The 16,552-nt window shown below is 38.2% G+C and overlaps 1 protein-coding gene across 1 annotated transcript; it reads right to left on the bottom strand.

Annotated features, from left to right (window-relative positions):
* Positions 1-206: 206 nt before the first annotated feature.
* cd8b (cd8 beta) lies at positions 207-16,073 on the bottom strand. The gene is made up of 6 exons (XM_060934981.1): positions 15,889-16,073; positions 13,002-13,352; positions 8,109-8,192; positions 7,933-8,019; positions 2,813-2,846; positions 207-633 (listed from the first exon to the last, which is right to left on the bottom strand). The coding sequence occupies exons 1-6, from the start codon at positions 15,932-15,934 to the stop codon at positions 615-617; spliced, it is 621 nt and encodes a 206-aa protein (XP_060790964.1). The 5' UTR covers positions 15,935-16,073; the 3' UTR covers positions 207-614.
* Positions 16,074-16,552: the final 479 nt, after the last annotated feature.

The raw sequence follows: 16,552 nt of genomic DNA, 5'->3' as shown, positions 1-16,552 counted from the left end.
ATGTTCGTGTCATCAGCACTTTAAGATTGCCTTAACTCGTCAGCTCAGTGATATTGATAGAATCCAAGGCAAAATGGACTGAAAACCAGATTTAAAAATCACCACCCCATTTTTCCTGACATAGTTCCGTAACTGATTTTCTTTCCTCTTGAAAGATTTTGTGTTCAGAGATTTTTTTTTTAGGGTCAAAAGAAAGATACCCCACATACAGTGTGAAATTTTTATTTAACACCATTATCTCGAGTACCGCGACTAAAAAAAGTTACCACATTTTGCTGCGAATGTAATTCCGTTACCGAAGAACTACCCAAAACCTTCACCTGCATGACTCGATGACTGGAACGTAACCTGTCGGTCGTTTCGAATGAAAGCATCTTGCTCGAGGAATAAATAACTACAAGTATAAGCAGGCCATCAGAGAACATGGAGAGAAACAGAACTATGACCCTGATCAATAATCTCTTAATCATGGTCTCTTAAAAAGAAAAGAAAAGAAAAATATGTTTCTTTGTACAGATGATTCATTTACAGGAAGACAACAGAGCGCCACAACGGGGTGATGAGCTCCATCCCAGACACACGGCGTCGAAACAAGACGAGCTGCTCGTCCCGTTTCATCTCAGCTGCTGCTTTCTGGGTTTCAAACAAAACAGAAGGCAACCGCAGGCCATGTTATAACACAATAAACAAACAGGAAGTGAACATTTACAGTCATCAAGAACCAAGATAATATATTTAATACTGAATTTGTTTAAGTAGTGTGGTCGCTTGAACTGAATGAGATTAATCCAAATCTTAATAACTCAAAAAAAAAAAAAAAAAAGATCAACTTGGACTTAATGTGTTGTGTTTCAGAGATAAAACTTTCTCAGGATTCAACAAACAACCAGATTATTACTGTTTAGTACAAATGATTATAGAAAATCACGCGTGCTGATTGGTCGAGAAATTCGGACGATAATCACCTCGAGCAACTTGGCAAAACGGCGTCCGATCGCTTCGTCACCGTAACCGAGGCAGAATTACAAATGATGAAAGAAAACGCTGTTCCGCTGTTCCGAAAAGCACTAAAGACGCTCCGAAGGTTGGTCTCAAACTATTCAAGGGTAAAGTGGAGTTGTGATTTTATTTTATCGATTTCAAAACAAACGTGTTTTATGTGACTCGGCGTAGATAAGTGACACAAGTCTGTGCCACACCTTTATTACATCTGCATGCTGCTTTAAGCCTCGGTCACAACCGGCCGTACGTGCTCCTACGGCCGGTCTACGTGCAAAAAACGCAAGAAACGCACGGAGGGCGCGCGTGTGACATGCTGATTTTCGAGCCGTAGACCGGCCGCAGACGTTCTTTGTCATGTCAGACAAACTCTACGGGCGCTTACGTTTTTTTTCAGGTTGCAAGACAAACTTACGGCCAACGTGCGTCTTTCTCCATGAACAAAAAAAAAAAAAAACGCAGCGATTTGGGAAACGCCAAAAATCGCACGGCCAAAAAATCGTACGTCCGGTTGTGACCTAGGCTTTTGAAGTTTGAAATAATTTTTAATTATTTTTTTAAATAATCACCTGTGTATTTATACGAAAACAATTATCCGCCTCAGGCTCAGTGAATATCGGTGAATAAGAACCTCGACTTCATCTCCATTATTGTTTAAATATTATTATTATACATGCACATCCCTTTCGAGTGTTCAATGCGTCTTTCTCTTTCAAAATTCCCTCAAAATCTTCCGTATTTAACGAAGCAAACTTGGCGGCCAGGTATGTTTGTTTACAAATTGTCCCAGTCGCTTGCTAGCGCGGAACTTTTACGTCTCCGATGTGTGACATCATGTTGTCTTGACAACCATGCGATATCGTAAACCATATTCAACGCTCGTTCTCCATTAAGTAGAGTGACGTAATACATGTCGGATAAGCGATATGCGAACAATATCGCATGCTATCGAACCGAATGAACGAAACCCGCTAGAAGGGAATAGAACGCGTTTTTATTCCATCGAAAAAGTGTCCTGTATGCATCATAATCACCGATATTCATTCAGCCTGATGCAGATAATTGTTAAATATAAGCAAAATGAGTTGAAGATTTGAATATTCGGCTTGTGTTTGTAAAATAACTCCGTACTGATGAGGTCTGCAGAATGTATTTTTTACGCTTATTTAAAAAAAAAAAAAAACCGTCAGAAATCCTGGTTTTACCTGAAAGATCTTGCGACTCGATTTGTTTGCTACAAAAGCTGCGGAACTTTTACAGGAAATTGAACAAACTATAAACCATTTCTATTCTCCATAACACCACCATGCTCAGAACACAACAGCAATAAGTACAGACGGATTATCACAGGTTTCCATTGCAGCTTTGCACAAAATATGGATTTTATTTTATTTTTTTTAAAAGAAAAGTCAAAAAAAGAGAACTGTGAATGGTGTGTGTTTCCACTGAGTGATGTTAAGCCACATGGGTTTTCTCCTCCCGTGATCTCCGAGACCTGATATTTAGCACTGGATTTCAATCACATCCACCACAATAGCCGTGGCAGTGTTTAATCGAATGCGAAAACGTGTTTCCGTCTCAATTTTGCGAAATATTGATTCGCCAAATCGTCTGAAAACCCGAGCGTATAAACCTTTTTGTGATATTTCAGAGTTTTGCCTAAATTCACGTTTCCATTACTCTTTTTTTTTTTTTTAGTGCGCAATTTCAGCAACTTAATAGAAACCTGGCTTTGAAAAATCGGTGTGAAGACGTCGGGGGACCGAGAGACAAGAAATCATGACACATCATCATTTAAAACAAAACAACTCACCTAGTAAAGCGATGTCGGCACTTCTTGGGTAGTCCTGTGTCCAGAAGAAACACAAATGCATGTGAGAAAGACGTGTTTATGGGTTTACATCATGAACATATTATATACTAATGTGTGACTGGAGGAACTAAGTGACTTGGAGAGATTTTAAATGGATAAATGAAATAAAAGGTGCAGCATAATAAAGTGGAATCATGTTAATGGTTTAAAAAAGAAAACAGACGATGGGCTTAAAACATACAGTATACACACTGTCTGAGGCATCCATTTATCATACTTTTATTTCCCGCAGTGCTGAATTCACAGTCAGAATAAGTGACAATGCTTTCATTGAAGCCTAATAATAAACGAGTGGAAAAAACAAAACAAGCTGGGAGGTCCGTATGGTGAAATACCGTGACCGAGGTCTTGAAAGTACTGAGCGAGGCCCTCTGGGCCGAGGTCAGTATTCAAGGCTGAGGTCACGGTGTTTCACCATACGGACCGACCTTAAGCTGGTAAATAATATATTTATTTTTTTCTTTACCAAATTCTAACAGAAAACGAGAGCGCCCGAAAGGGAAAACCGAGCCGAGCCGCCATTTTGAATCCTCATTCACGGCTGTAATGCAAATGGCTTCCTCCTCGGTATACAAGTGCACTTCCATGGCAGGAAAAAAACTACATTTTGCCGCCTATGTAGTCCCCTATTTACACAAAATTGATTCATTCAGGATTCAGCCATGTTTTTGCTTGGCGTTAGCAAGTTAGAGGTTTTTAGCTTTCTCCTGAAATGTTTTCTTTTATTTCTTCTTCCTCAGGGTCGTAAAACTCGCCTTCGCTGTGAAGACTGTCGTTATCGCTATCCATGCTGTAAAATTAATGCTATTCTCCTGAGAAATGCTGGCAAAAATTTATAAGATTTTTGATAATCTTAGAAATAAATCGTATTAAAAAAAAAGATAAATGTTGACAAAAAATTCTACTATGTTTGTTGTTGTTGTGAACGAGCGAGTCGCCAGAGGTCCGTAACCGGGGTCTGTATCGTAGGATACGGACCCGCTCGCCAGCCAATCAGAGCGCAGGATTTGATGGAAACCGGACCGCGAAAAAAATAATATTCAATAAAGAAACAGGTATGATCAATGATATGGTGAAGCTTTCTGTATTCTGAAGCTTTAAAATGATGGGAATGACGTATTCAGGACTTTGTGGTTTCTGGTTTCTCGGTAACATGACAGGTTGTTTTTTTTTCCCCATTTTGTTTTCTTAGTAACTTCAAAAAGAGATTAAAAAAAAAAAGAGACGGTGGTGAGCCGTTGGAGTTTTATTTTTCTCTATTTAGTTGTACTTTGTATGGTTGGTTTGTTTCCTTGGCTGTTTGCTGAGTGTTGGTACTTCAACAGAATATTAAACCAAGTGTTATTCGGTCACTTGGGACTAGAACTTTCTTGTCTACAAGTTCAGCACTTCATGTACCTGACTTCTGCACTTCTGGATAACAGCGTCTGATAAATGCCATGTAATGTAATGTAATGTGAAGGAACAACTGTTTTTATTCTATCCACATTGACTGGATATGAGCAATCGTGCACTCTGATTGGCTGCTCTACTACTAGGCTATCAGCTCGTATACCGTGAGTAGAGAAAAACAAAAATGGCTGAGCGTGTTCTTAAACAAATCGAGGATGAAATAAAAACTCTACTCGGAAACAAACCCACCCAAAAAAGCAACAAAATATGGAATGGAAGTATATAATGGTAAGAACTTTTTTTTTCAAGAATTATTATTATTATTGTACCATTTTTCACAAATCGCTCCTGTCATTTCGCCAGTTTGTTTACATTCTAAGCGGAAATTATTTTGTCGGACGTTTTGTATTCAGTTTTTATTTAGGCCCAAAAAAAAAAAAAAAGTGTGTTTCCGGTAACCCGACCGATCGAGAATTTCCGCATCGAAATTGCCGACCGTAAAGTTTTTATTACAAATTTCCCTCGATATTTTAGTGTAAGCGGCGTTAGTTTGTCATAATTTTTTGTTTCAACGCATTCAAGTTGTGAAAGAAACGATAAAAAGTAAAATGTTTCGCCACTTCTATCAGCCCTCCTGCATAAACATGGAAGCGCACTTGTATACTGAAGGAGGAAGGGAAACTGAGCCGAGCCGCCATTTTGAATCCTCATTCAAGGCTGTAATGCAAATTGCTTCCTCTTCAGTATACAAGTGCACTTCCATGGCAGGGAAAAACACTACATTTTGCCGCCTATGTAGTCCCCTATTTATACAAATAGGAGTCATTCAGGATTCAGCCATGTTTTTGCTCGGTGTTTTTGCTCGACCCAAGTTCTACAGTAGGCAAGGCGAGGCCGTCTGCTTTTAATGGAAGTGGCCTAGCCTAGGACGTTATTTTCATGTTATTTCTTGATAAGGTGTTTTCACGTTATTACATGAAAATATCATGAAATAACGTGATAATTTTGTATCATGAAATTACGTGACGTTATGTTATTACATGATAAATATATTGTAAAAACGTGATAACTTTGTTAACAATATCTTTTCACGTAATTACTTGATTCTAAGCCAATTTTTTTGAGTGTGGCAGCAATACGTTTCTGTAGATCATAACTCGAACTCTCGCGATATTTTTTTTTATTCGTTTAAAGATTTAAAACACTTTTATTTTATTATGATGTGTGGTATAAAGGATTCTGTGCCAAAATACTATTTTGTAAGATGTTTACTTGTGTTAATTTTTTTGAACAAAATAAAAAAAAAAATTAAGAAAAAAAAATTTTTTTCCTACCTACTGACCCTATTTTAGTATTTCATGTTACCGGAAACACACTTTTTTTTTTTGGCCTTATCGAATTTGCAAAAAATAAAAACAAAAATGCTCCGTTTCTGAAAATCCAGTGAATATGGATAGAACAAAACAGTTATTCCACTCAATCTCGTCGTACACGGATTATAGGCAACTCGGTGCTACGCGCCTCATCAGCTATCAGCTCATGTACGACTCGACTTCATGGAATAAGTGTTAAATAGCTGCTCTAACACAAGTGATACAGGGAACTAACTAGTTTTGCAAATGTTCGACGTTTTTACGTCAAGTCATGTAGGATTTTTTGTCATTCTTCTCATCACAGGCAGATGGAATGGAACGAAACGCGAAACACGTAACAAGAAACAAACATCTCATATAGACACGATAGACTATACAGCAAACACAAAACACTTATTCGACACTACTGCTGTTCCAGACTGTACCGCATTTTGATCATTCTCTCTGCCTCATTATCCATGTATCATTACGTTATGTAAACTCAGAATGCTGTTCCTTTGTATGTATATCAATTGACGTTATGCGGTCACATAATGGCTTAAAAATAATGAAATGATTCAACATTAAAAAAATACTGCAAGCAGTAAGCCATAATAAATCAAACAAAATCAGTATTTGGTGTGAGATGATTCTTTGCTTAAAAAAAAAAAAAATAGCAGCCTGAAGTCCAATGAGTGCAGTTTTATGCGGAAATGAGCTGTAGGTTTTACTGAGCATCTTCCAGAACCAGCCGCAGTTCTCCTGGACACTCTGACTGTCACACTCGCTTCTTCATTTTGCCCCAAAACCCAGCAGCCTTCATTATGTTTTCTTTTTTAATCTGAAAAGTCGTCTCTTATGAAATATACTGCTCAGACATTTACAACCTTTTTTTCTGTAACGTTTAAAGGAGAACTGAAGTCATTTTTAAACTTGCTTTATTTCTTAATTAACGTGTTATTCGATTACGTTTTCAGTTTTAGTAACCTTACTGTATATCGTGACTCGTTTTGGCAACTAATTGCAATTAAATATTATCCTTATCAGCCTGTTCGGTTTGTAGCCGTGTTAAATTTAGTTCGTTTGGTCCACGGAAGGCGTCGCTTATCCGCGCGATCTTCACGAGACTTGTGCGAGATTTCGAGACGTGAAGAAGCGTCAGCGCCGCCATTTTGAAAACTGTTTTCCAAACGAAGTATTGCACAAAAACGAGTTTAAATGACGATTACTGCCTACTTTTTTCAAACTTTCCTGATTGCTATCAAAACAAACAAAACTTCCGGCTTGATCACGTCGGCATTCGAAAGAGGGCACGCGCGTCTTTTGACGACGTTGGCAGATGTCAGTCACTTTGATTTCCGCTGTACGTTTTACTTCCGTCCTACGATGTCTCGCACAGGTCTCGACGAATCGCGTTTACGCCCGTTGCTTTGACATATGGACTGATATATTACAGAGCGTATTTCAAATACTCATAACTTGCTATAGCAGCGACAAAACAGCGATCAGAAATGCATTCCGATATTTAATAAAATGAGAAAAATAGAATTCTGATGATAAAAAAATGTGCTTTCAGCTCTCCTTTAATTTTGTGCTGGAAAAAAATACAAACGTTTGGGACTCTAAAATGTTTTGACTCAATAATATAGAAATCTATAACAAAGTTTGTATTAAAAAAAAATAGGGTGCTTAAGACTTTTGCACAGTCCTGTATATCGTCTGATTTTTTTAAAAAAATAAGTTGAGATCAAATAAATGACTGAAATATTTCCTGGGAATTTGTGCCACTGGATTCAGCTACAGTACTTTGAAAGGTTTTAGGCACCATATTTTCGGATACAAACTTTGTAATCGATTTTTATTTCTGCAAAAGCCATTAGGTTTTGGGGCAAAATGAAGACGCGAGTGTGACAAAGTGTCCAGGAGAACTGCAGCTGGTTCTGGAAGATGCTCGGTAAAACCTACAGCTCATTTCCTTATCAAACTGCACTCACTGGACCTGGAAAAGCAAAGGGTCGTCTCATCAAATACTGATTTAGTTTCACTAATAACCGCTTGTGATATTTTCCTTTTAAGTCGAAAGATTTGATTTCGTTCTTCTTGACGTCGTCTTTATTTTACAGCGTTGCTTTGCATGTATCTCAGACTTGTACACGATTCGGTGTAAACAAACTATGCTTTTATTTTCTCGTCGATGTTACGGAGGTTAATTGTGCCAGAAAGCTTCAAACCTTGAAAAAAAAATTAAGAAATGAAGCATTTTTCTAGCATCTGGTTCAACTGTGTGTGTGTGTGTGTGTGTGTGTGCGCACTCACTGCTAAAGTAATACAGCGTTGAGATCAAGACCACCACCAGAAGCAGGACAGCACCAATGCCTGACCACAGTACCAGAGACTTGCAGCCTGGAACACAGCCACACGAACATTTTATTTACAAAAACCACAGGATTTACAAATACACACATTCACTAAAAATCGTCGACTTCCTGTACCTTTCAGAGACTGATTGTTGGACCTGCAGATGTTCGGCTTCTTTTGCTTTTTCACTGTTGTTGGTGCCACAGTGGTTATGATTTCTGGTAAATAAATAGATAGAGAGATAAATACAAAGCAAAATGACCACCAGCAGCCAGAAAGAAACTACGCCACGCCCTTCCGAATGGATATACTCCTGATTTGGCCTGAGAAATGTTTTGACATTTTCTAATATATATCTACAGTGGGGCAAAAAAGTATTTAGTCAGCCACCAATTGTGCAAGTTCTCCCACTTAAAAAGATGAGAGAGGCCTGTAATTTTCATCATAGGTACACTTCAACTATGAGAGACAGAATGGGGGGAAAGAATCCAGGAAATCACATTGTAGGATTTTTAATGAATTAATTGGTAAATTCCTCAGTAAAATAAATATTTGGTCACCTACAAACAAGCAAGATTTCTGGCTCTCACAGACCTGTAACTTCTTCTTTAAGAGGCTCCTCTGTCCTCCACTCGTTACCTGTATTAATGGCACCTGTTTGAAACACCTGTTTGAAATCCCAAACACACCGCCCAGGCAACGAAGGAGTGGCTTCGTAAGAAGCATTTCAAGGTCCTGGAGTGGCCTAGCCAGTCTCCAGATCTCAACCCCATAGAAAATCTTTGGAGGGAGTTGAAAGTCCGTGTTGCCCAGCGACAGCCCCAAAACATCACTGCTCTAGAGGAGATCTGCATGGAGGAATGGGCCAAAATACCAGCAACAGTGTGTGAAAACCTTGTGAAGACTTACAGAAAACGTTTGACCTCTGTCATTGCCAACAAAGGGTATATAACAAAGTATTGAGATGAACTTTTGTTATTGACCAAATACTTATTTTCCACCATAATTTGCAAATAAATTCTTTAAAAATCAGACAATGTGATTTTCTGGATTTTTTTTTCTCATTTTGTCTCTCATAGTTGAAGTGTACCTATGATGAAAATTACAGGCCTCTCATCTTTTTAAGTGGGAGAACTTGCACAATTGGTGACTGACTAAATACTTTTTTGCCCCACTGTATATACATTAGGGTGCATCAGTTGCCCCCTAAAAATGAAAAGTTCCTCTGATCATGATGCATTTTTGTTTTTATGTTCCTTTTGGTAAGAAAACACACTGGGTGAAATATTTTGACAAAATTCAAAAGTTTAATGGTGGCACCAGGAGCTCAAAGTTATGGAAAAAGCTGCTATTTTATGACTTTTATGACAAAATTTCGATCACTTTTCATGAAACATTATGGCACCTTATAGAGTATACCAAATATCTTAGATACACATTTTTAGTCCATATTCTAAATATATTATCAAGCACAGTTTGAGTTTTAGCTGTTCATTGAATCATTGTTCAACTACTTTTAAACAATACAAATGCATTATGAATCACATTAATGCTTCTCAATCCCTTGCAAAGGTTCTTAACATGATCTCTGGCTCACAAGAAATCAATAAATGGAGTCCAACATTGTGATTCAAACCTTACGCGAAAACATAAAATAAGCGTTTTTTTTTTTGGCAAAAAATGAACCTCATGGTGCCACCATTAGACTTTTGAATATGGTCAAAAAATTTTACAGGATGTCTTTATTGGTGAAAAGGAACACCCGAACAAAAATGCATCAGATTTCATGAAAGTGAGGGCAACTGATGCACCCTAATATACATACACACACAGCTAGACAACAAATCTCCAGGATTCACTGTTCTGTTTCTTTTTCACACGCATCTCAACCACAAGTTTTACCTTTTCGAAGTCTGGTTATCCCTAAATTGTACTTAAAAGATTTAATTATGACGCCAGAGAAAGACAGCAACCCACTGATTGTCTAAAAGAAGCCCCTGGCGTTCACTTTAGCATGAAACAGATGTGTATATTTAACAGTTATTCCATGAAATCAAGTCGTACATGAGCTGACAGCTGACGAGGCGCGTAGCACCGAGTTGCCGAAACCCATGTACGACGAGATTGAGTGGGATAACTGTTTTATTCTATCCACGTTCACTGGATTTTGAGAAACAGAGCATTTTTTTTTTTTTTTGCAAATTCAACAAATAAAAACTTTATACAAAACGTCCGACAAAATCATTTCCGCTTAGTGAAAATGCCAAAATAATCATTCTTGGGGGAAAAAAAAAGATACGTTCTTATCATCAAATACTTTTACTCTATATTTTGTTGCTTTTTATGTATTTTTAGTGTTTTGTTTTGCTTTTATTTCATCCTCGGCTGATTCAGCAACGCGCTCCGCCGTTTTGTTTTCCTCCACTCACGTTATATGAGCTGATATCCTCGTAGTAGAGTAGCCAATCAGAGCATGCGATTGCTCATATCCAGTGAATGTGGATAGGATAATTATATTTACCTATCGAAAGTGATCATAGCAGAAAGAAATATTATTTTGTTTGCCAGAGTGATATCGTAAGGGTTTTCCGAGACCACCCCACACACACTGACTTAGAAGTGGTTGAATTTAAAACGTGTCATTTAATTTACAAACAGTTAAAGCGGGAAAAATCACTTCTATGCTCTGATACTCCTGAGAATACAAGGGTGCTTGAACGCGTCCTGCTTCACCCCGAACTCATCTACTAGGTCCAGACTTTTTTTTTTTTTACTCTTATGATCGTATCACTTCTCAGTTTGTTGCCTGAACTGAAATCAAATAAAGTGAAACAAAAGAGAAAGACTTTTTCGCAATACTTTCCTAGAAACCTGAAGTGAAATGCTGAGAAACTGGTTCCTTCAGTTTACCCAAACTAAAACCAGGCACCGTTCTGTTGTAATATTTACTCATCATGCTCGTTTCGTATATTTATGAACACTTATCTATGACATGAGTGACACGCGTTCTGCAGATACGGCTGTGGAGCGAAGAATTTGCGAACTCAATTCAGACAAACTTCAACTTCACAACCTTTCGTACGAATTAAACCGTGCGAGTTCGAGTTGCATCCTGTTTACATGATGTTTCAGAAAAGCTAAAGTCTGTCTTAATATATAATGCGGTGTCAAAGTACCACGACTGGGACCTAAAAACGTCTGCTGTCATCATAAACACTGTCCTGCGCTCATCCCAAGACTAATCTACTCATACCGAACATCCTATCAACACACTTCGAATAATAATAATAATAATCATGTATAATCTCCCTAATTGGTGTCACTCAAAAGAGGATGAGCTCGCTTTTCTGATTCCTCTCAAGATTTCTTCCAGGAAGTTTGTCCCCCCCCACCACCACCTTCTCTGGCTCTCATTCAGGAACTAAATATCTGGATTTCTATTGTTATAAACATAATACAAACAAATAAAAGTGAAGCGAGTTACAGTATACAGCACCAGTCAAAAGTTTGGACACCCTATCTATCTAATTCAATGTTTTTTAAGAATTAAAAGACACTTCTTCACGTCTTAAAGTAATGACGGATATTGTGTCTCTTTTCTTTTTTTGTGCGTGTGTGTAGTATGATGTTTGTTTTTGTCTGCCGGTGGTAGTGTAGCTCCGGACCAAGTTTTCCCCCGTCTTTTGGTAGGACTGTGGCTGCTACACCACTGGAATGGCATCCTGACCTCTATTTGGTGGACTTTTTTCCCCCTTCCTATAACCGTAAAGCGTTTTGAGAAAGGCGCTACATAAATCAAACTTATTATACACTACCGTTCAAAAGTTTGGGGTCACCCAGACAATTTTGTGTTTTCCATGAAAAGTCACACTTTTATTTACCACCGTAAGTTTTAAAATGAATAGAAAATATAGTCAAGACATTTTTCTGGCCATTTTGAGCATTTAATCGACCCCACAAATGTGATGCTCCAGAAACTCAATCTGCTCAAAGGAAGGTCAGTTTTATAGCTTCTCTAAAGAGCTCAACTGTTTTCAGCTGTGCTAACATGATTGTACAAGGGTTTTCTAATCATCCATTAGCCTTCTGAGGCAATGAGCAAACACATTGTACCATTAGAACACTGGAGTGAGAGTTGCTGGAAATGGGCCTCTATACACCTATGGAGATATTGCACCAAAAACCAGACATTTGCAGCTAGAATAGTCATTTACCACATTAGCAATGTATAGAGTGGATTTCTGATTAGTTTAAAGTGATCTTTGTTGAAAAGAACAGTGCTTTTCTTTCAAAAATAAGGACATTTCAAAGTGACCCCAAACTTTTGAACGGTAGTGTAATTATTATTACTTGAGTGGTTCTGGATGTAATCTGGATTACGACAGCTGTGGTGTTGAACAGGGCTATTTACTTACAGTATCGTTATTATTTCCTATTTACTGTTTGATCTCAAACGCTTTACGAAGGCAAGAAGCTCGTCCGCTAATTAACTTTTGACTTGTTAACTGAAGCTGTTTTTTTTTTTTTTTAAATATATTTTTTTTGGCTTTTTCACCTTTATTGGATAGGACAGTGTAGAGACAGGAAATGAGCGGGACAGAGAGACGGGGAGGGATCGGGAAATGACCTCGGGTTGGAATCCAACCCGGGTCCCCGGATTTATGGTATGGCGCCTTATCCACCTGAGCCACGACGCCCCCAACTGAAGCTGGTTAAGATGATCCTAATAGTCTATAAAGCGTCATCAAGATAAACGGTGGCTACTTTGAAGAATCTAAAATGTGAACCGTATTTTGTTTCACACTTTTTTTTTTCGTTCACGACATAATTCCAGATGTTATTTCATAGTTTTGATGTGCTACGATGTAGAAAAGAGTCCAAATACAGGAGTAGGGGCTTTTTTTTTTGTACAAACTTTTGACTGGGATTGCAAGCCTGTATTCGTTGCTATTCACAAAGCTATGCTGGAGATGAGCCGCTTCCTCAATACATGTGGAAATAGAGAGATGGAACAAGACAAGAGAGACCTCCGGGTCGGACTGAATATCCTTCAGGCAGCAAATCTTTGGGCTCCTGCGCCGAGTTCATACTTTTGAGGAAGCACGAGTAGAAACCTGCATCCTCCTTCTGCACGCTAGTGATGCGCAGTGTGTACAAGACCTTTGCTGATTCAAAGGCGGCTGTCTTGAAGCGTATTTTGTTAATGTATGTAGCGTAGTTTGCATGGTTCAAATTGTTGAGGGACACGACGAACTCGGGTGTGTCTTTGTCCTGAAGTAAACGGTACCAGTACGCCTTCTGACACTGATGGTCCGGACAGCTGCAGCTCAGGGTCACGGAGCTGTTGATGCTCGGGCGGTACTCCGTTACTGCACATACTGAAGACATAAAATAAGACAAGTTAGTGAACTGCAGCTACCGTAGGATGACCGTGTAAAAATAATTAGTTTTTTTTTATTTGACACGCATGCCTTTTTAAGAACTGAGTACAAAATGTCAACGAACGATCATTAATGTGTCAAAAGAAAACACAAACACCAACTAAAGTTCATATTCTCAAGTTTCGGATCTACACTACCGTTCAAAAGTTTGGGGTCACTTTGAAATGTCCTTATTTTTGAAAGAAAAGCACTGTTCTTTTCAATGAAGATCACTTTAAACTAATCAGAAATCCACTCTATACATTGCTAATGTGGTAAATGACTATTCTAGCTGCAAATGTCTGGTTTTTGGTGCAATATCTCCATAGGTGTATAGAGGCCCATTTCCAGCAACTCTCACTCCAGTGTTCTAATGGTACAATGTGTTTGCTCATTGCCTCAGAAGGCTAATGGAGGATTAGAAAACCCTTGTACAATCATGTTAGCACAGCTGAAAACAGTTGAGCTCTTTAGAGAAGCTATAAAACTGACCTTCCTTTGAGCAGATTGAGTTTCTGGAGCGTCACATTTGTGGGGTCGATTAAATGCTCAAAATGGCCAGAAAAATGTCTCGACTATATTTTCTATTCATTTTACAACTTATGGTGGTAAATAAAAGTGTGACTTTTCATGGAAAACACAAAATTGTCTGGGTGACCCCAAACTTTTGAACGGTAGAGTATAGACAATAAAAACATATTTTTTTCTTCATCCTCAGGATTAAGCGTGCGCTGAGTAAAACAGTACTTATCCACGAGTCTTCAGGACGCTGCGTCTTGTCACGTCTTATTAACGTCCAAAAAAAAAAAAAGCTGGAGCGATAACGAACTTGTTCTGTTCGTGCGCCACAACGTTAAACGGCTAAAAAGTTCAAATTGTCAGCGCTCACAAATCGCTGTGGTGCAAGAGGAATAAAACAGCTCTGGATTCTGGACGCTTCGCATCAGGCCTCATGACGCGATCATTTTCCTGTAACAGCACGCACTGTGTGTGGTGTTTTAGTCCTAACATTCGTTGCTCGTTTCTCCATTTCGCATCCTGAATCGCTTACACAACAGATTAGAAACAAGAGTCAGGAAAAACAAGGAACTAAAGTCACTAACATAAATCTGTTCCATTCAGCACGATGATTTTGTAAGAACTCAAACTGCAAACCACCAAAAAGGCTTGGCTTGGCTTGATTTGGTTTGGAAAAGGCCACAGATAACGTTTTACAGCGTCCTCTTGCAAAATTGTTTTTCCTCACCCGTACGTCTGAGGCAGCCTGCTGAGGGAAATGTGCTGACACAATCAGGCAGGGGGTTTTACGTGGTTCAAAGTCGAAGTGGTGCAAAAATCTGGGTTGACTAACGAGGCAAAAATGTCTTCGAGTCAAATGAACAGAGTTTAGATTTTAGGCGAATAAATCGATACGTTTCCAGAAAACGTAAATGAAGAAACAAATGTTTACTTTGTTCCTGCATATGCGTCGATGATGCCGCTAATCCAAGATACGTATAAATGAGAAACGACAGCAAGTCGTTATAATCTATATTATAAACTTGCGCGTACGGTAGATGCTTTTATAATCAGTATAAGTACGCGTATAATCTGATTAATAGAGTTTACAGTCAGTACATAAGTGTAAAATTAGTAGACGGGTGTACAATCAGGTTATAGATTTTACAGTCAGTATATAAGCAGATAATGTGTACGGTATATAATGCTTATAACTGGTTTACAAGCGCAGAACCAGTATATAGAGCTTATATCTGGTATATAAGCATATAATCAGTACGCAGTGCCAATAAACAGTATATAAGCATAGCATCAGCATATATAACCAATATTAATGCTTATAACCAGTATATAAGTCAGCGTAGAATGCTTATAACCTGTATTTAGTGCTCATAAACAGTATATAAGCGTAGAATGCTTATGACCAGTATTTAGTGCTCATAACCAGTATAGAAGCATAGAATCGGTATATAGTACTCATAGCCAGTATAGAAGTGTATAACAACCAGTATATAAGCGCAGAATCAGTATTTCGTGCTTATGAGTATACGAGATTAATCAGTACGTATGCATATTTGACTCTCTTTTAATCTTCTTCATTGACAGCTTGCCAAGTCCTAGAATGCATACGGTAATCGCTCTATTTCCAGAACACGATCACAATCTTAATGTTTCTGCACTTTCACACAATTTCTAACCCTGACTCCTGATATTATATCATTGTTAAAAGCATCGTCGGGCCTGGAGTGGAGACCTCACAACATCCGTGCGATATCAGCACTCTTTGTTATACACACACACACACACACACACACGTTATACACGCAGACGTTAAAGAATGATTTAATTTCTACTTACACTCTAAAATAAATTACAAGAACTGACACGAAACCTGTATATCTCTGAGTAGACAGTGTCACAGACGATCAAGTCGATCGAGGCCTACTTAATTGAATTTCAGTGTGAATTGGATTTTAAATTGGATTTAATATCATACCTGCTGTCAGAAAGCAAAAAAAGCTCCAGATGGAATTGAGGGTCATCTTCAGGCATGCAGTTGTGGTGCCAGTATGGGGTGTGTGTGATTGCTGTACTGTTTTTGCTGCCCGTCCTTCTTCTTCTTCTTCTTCTTATATCATACAGCAGAGAGGAAACTGGAGTGTGTCGGGTTCAGCCACACAGTGAACCTATCAGCGTGTGTGTGTCATAGCACACACACACGCGCAAGTGCATATACACACACACACACACACACACCACAGATGCTGACTTTAATAATTATTTGCTGCAAAATACTTAACAATGAATAACAACTACCTAATGAATACATTTTAGATCTAAGTGCTTTATAAGTGTATAACTAAACAACTGCAGTATTTAATATATAGAATACTGTATAACTGTTTACATCGTTCATACAGTATTACAAAACAGTCCATTGCATAGTATGGCATTTTAATATGGGATATCTTGACTCTTTTATTCCTGATATGAAACTTTATTTGCTCTTGATAATACAAATTAAAATACTCGATTTAATTTCTAAGCTAAGACTCTCTCGAGCAATGTACAGTACTGACTTTCCGGACGTTATGATTAAGGTTGGAATATAAAAATGAGATGAGCTGGAAATATACTGTACAGTTTGTGGGGTTTTTTTT

The sequence above is a fragment of the Neoarius graeffei genome, chromosome 12 (genome assembly GCF_027579695.1).
Source record: "Neoarius graeffei isolate fNeoGra1 chromosome 12, fNeoGra1.pri, whole genome shotgun sequence".
NCBI lineage: Eukaryota > Metazoa > Chordata > Actinopteri > Siluriformes > Ariidae > Neoarius > Neoarius graeffei.
The sequence above is the reverse complement of the archived record's forward strand: the minus strand, read 5'-3'. Positions and strand labels throughout refer to the sequence as shown.

What these genes read in the sequence shown, in the direction of transcription:
- cd8b (XM_060934981.1), bottom strand. Translation starts at nt 15,934, where the DNA reads ATGACCCTCAATTCCATCTGGAGCTTTTTTTGCTTTCTGACAGCAG. An exon ending in TTTTTGCTTTCTGACAGCAG is followed by an intron (nt 13,353 to 15,888) that starts GTATGATATTAA and finishes TTATGTCTTCAG; the next exon opens with TATGTGCAGTAACGGAGTAC. An exon ending in AACGCTGTATTACTTTAGCA is followed by an intron (nt 2,847 to 7,932) that starts GTGAGTGCGCAC and finishes TTCTGGACACAG; the next exon opens with GACTACCCAAGAAGTGCCGA.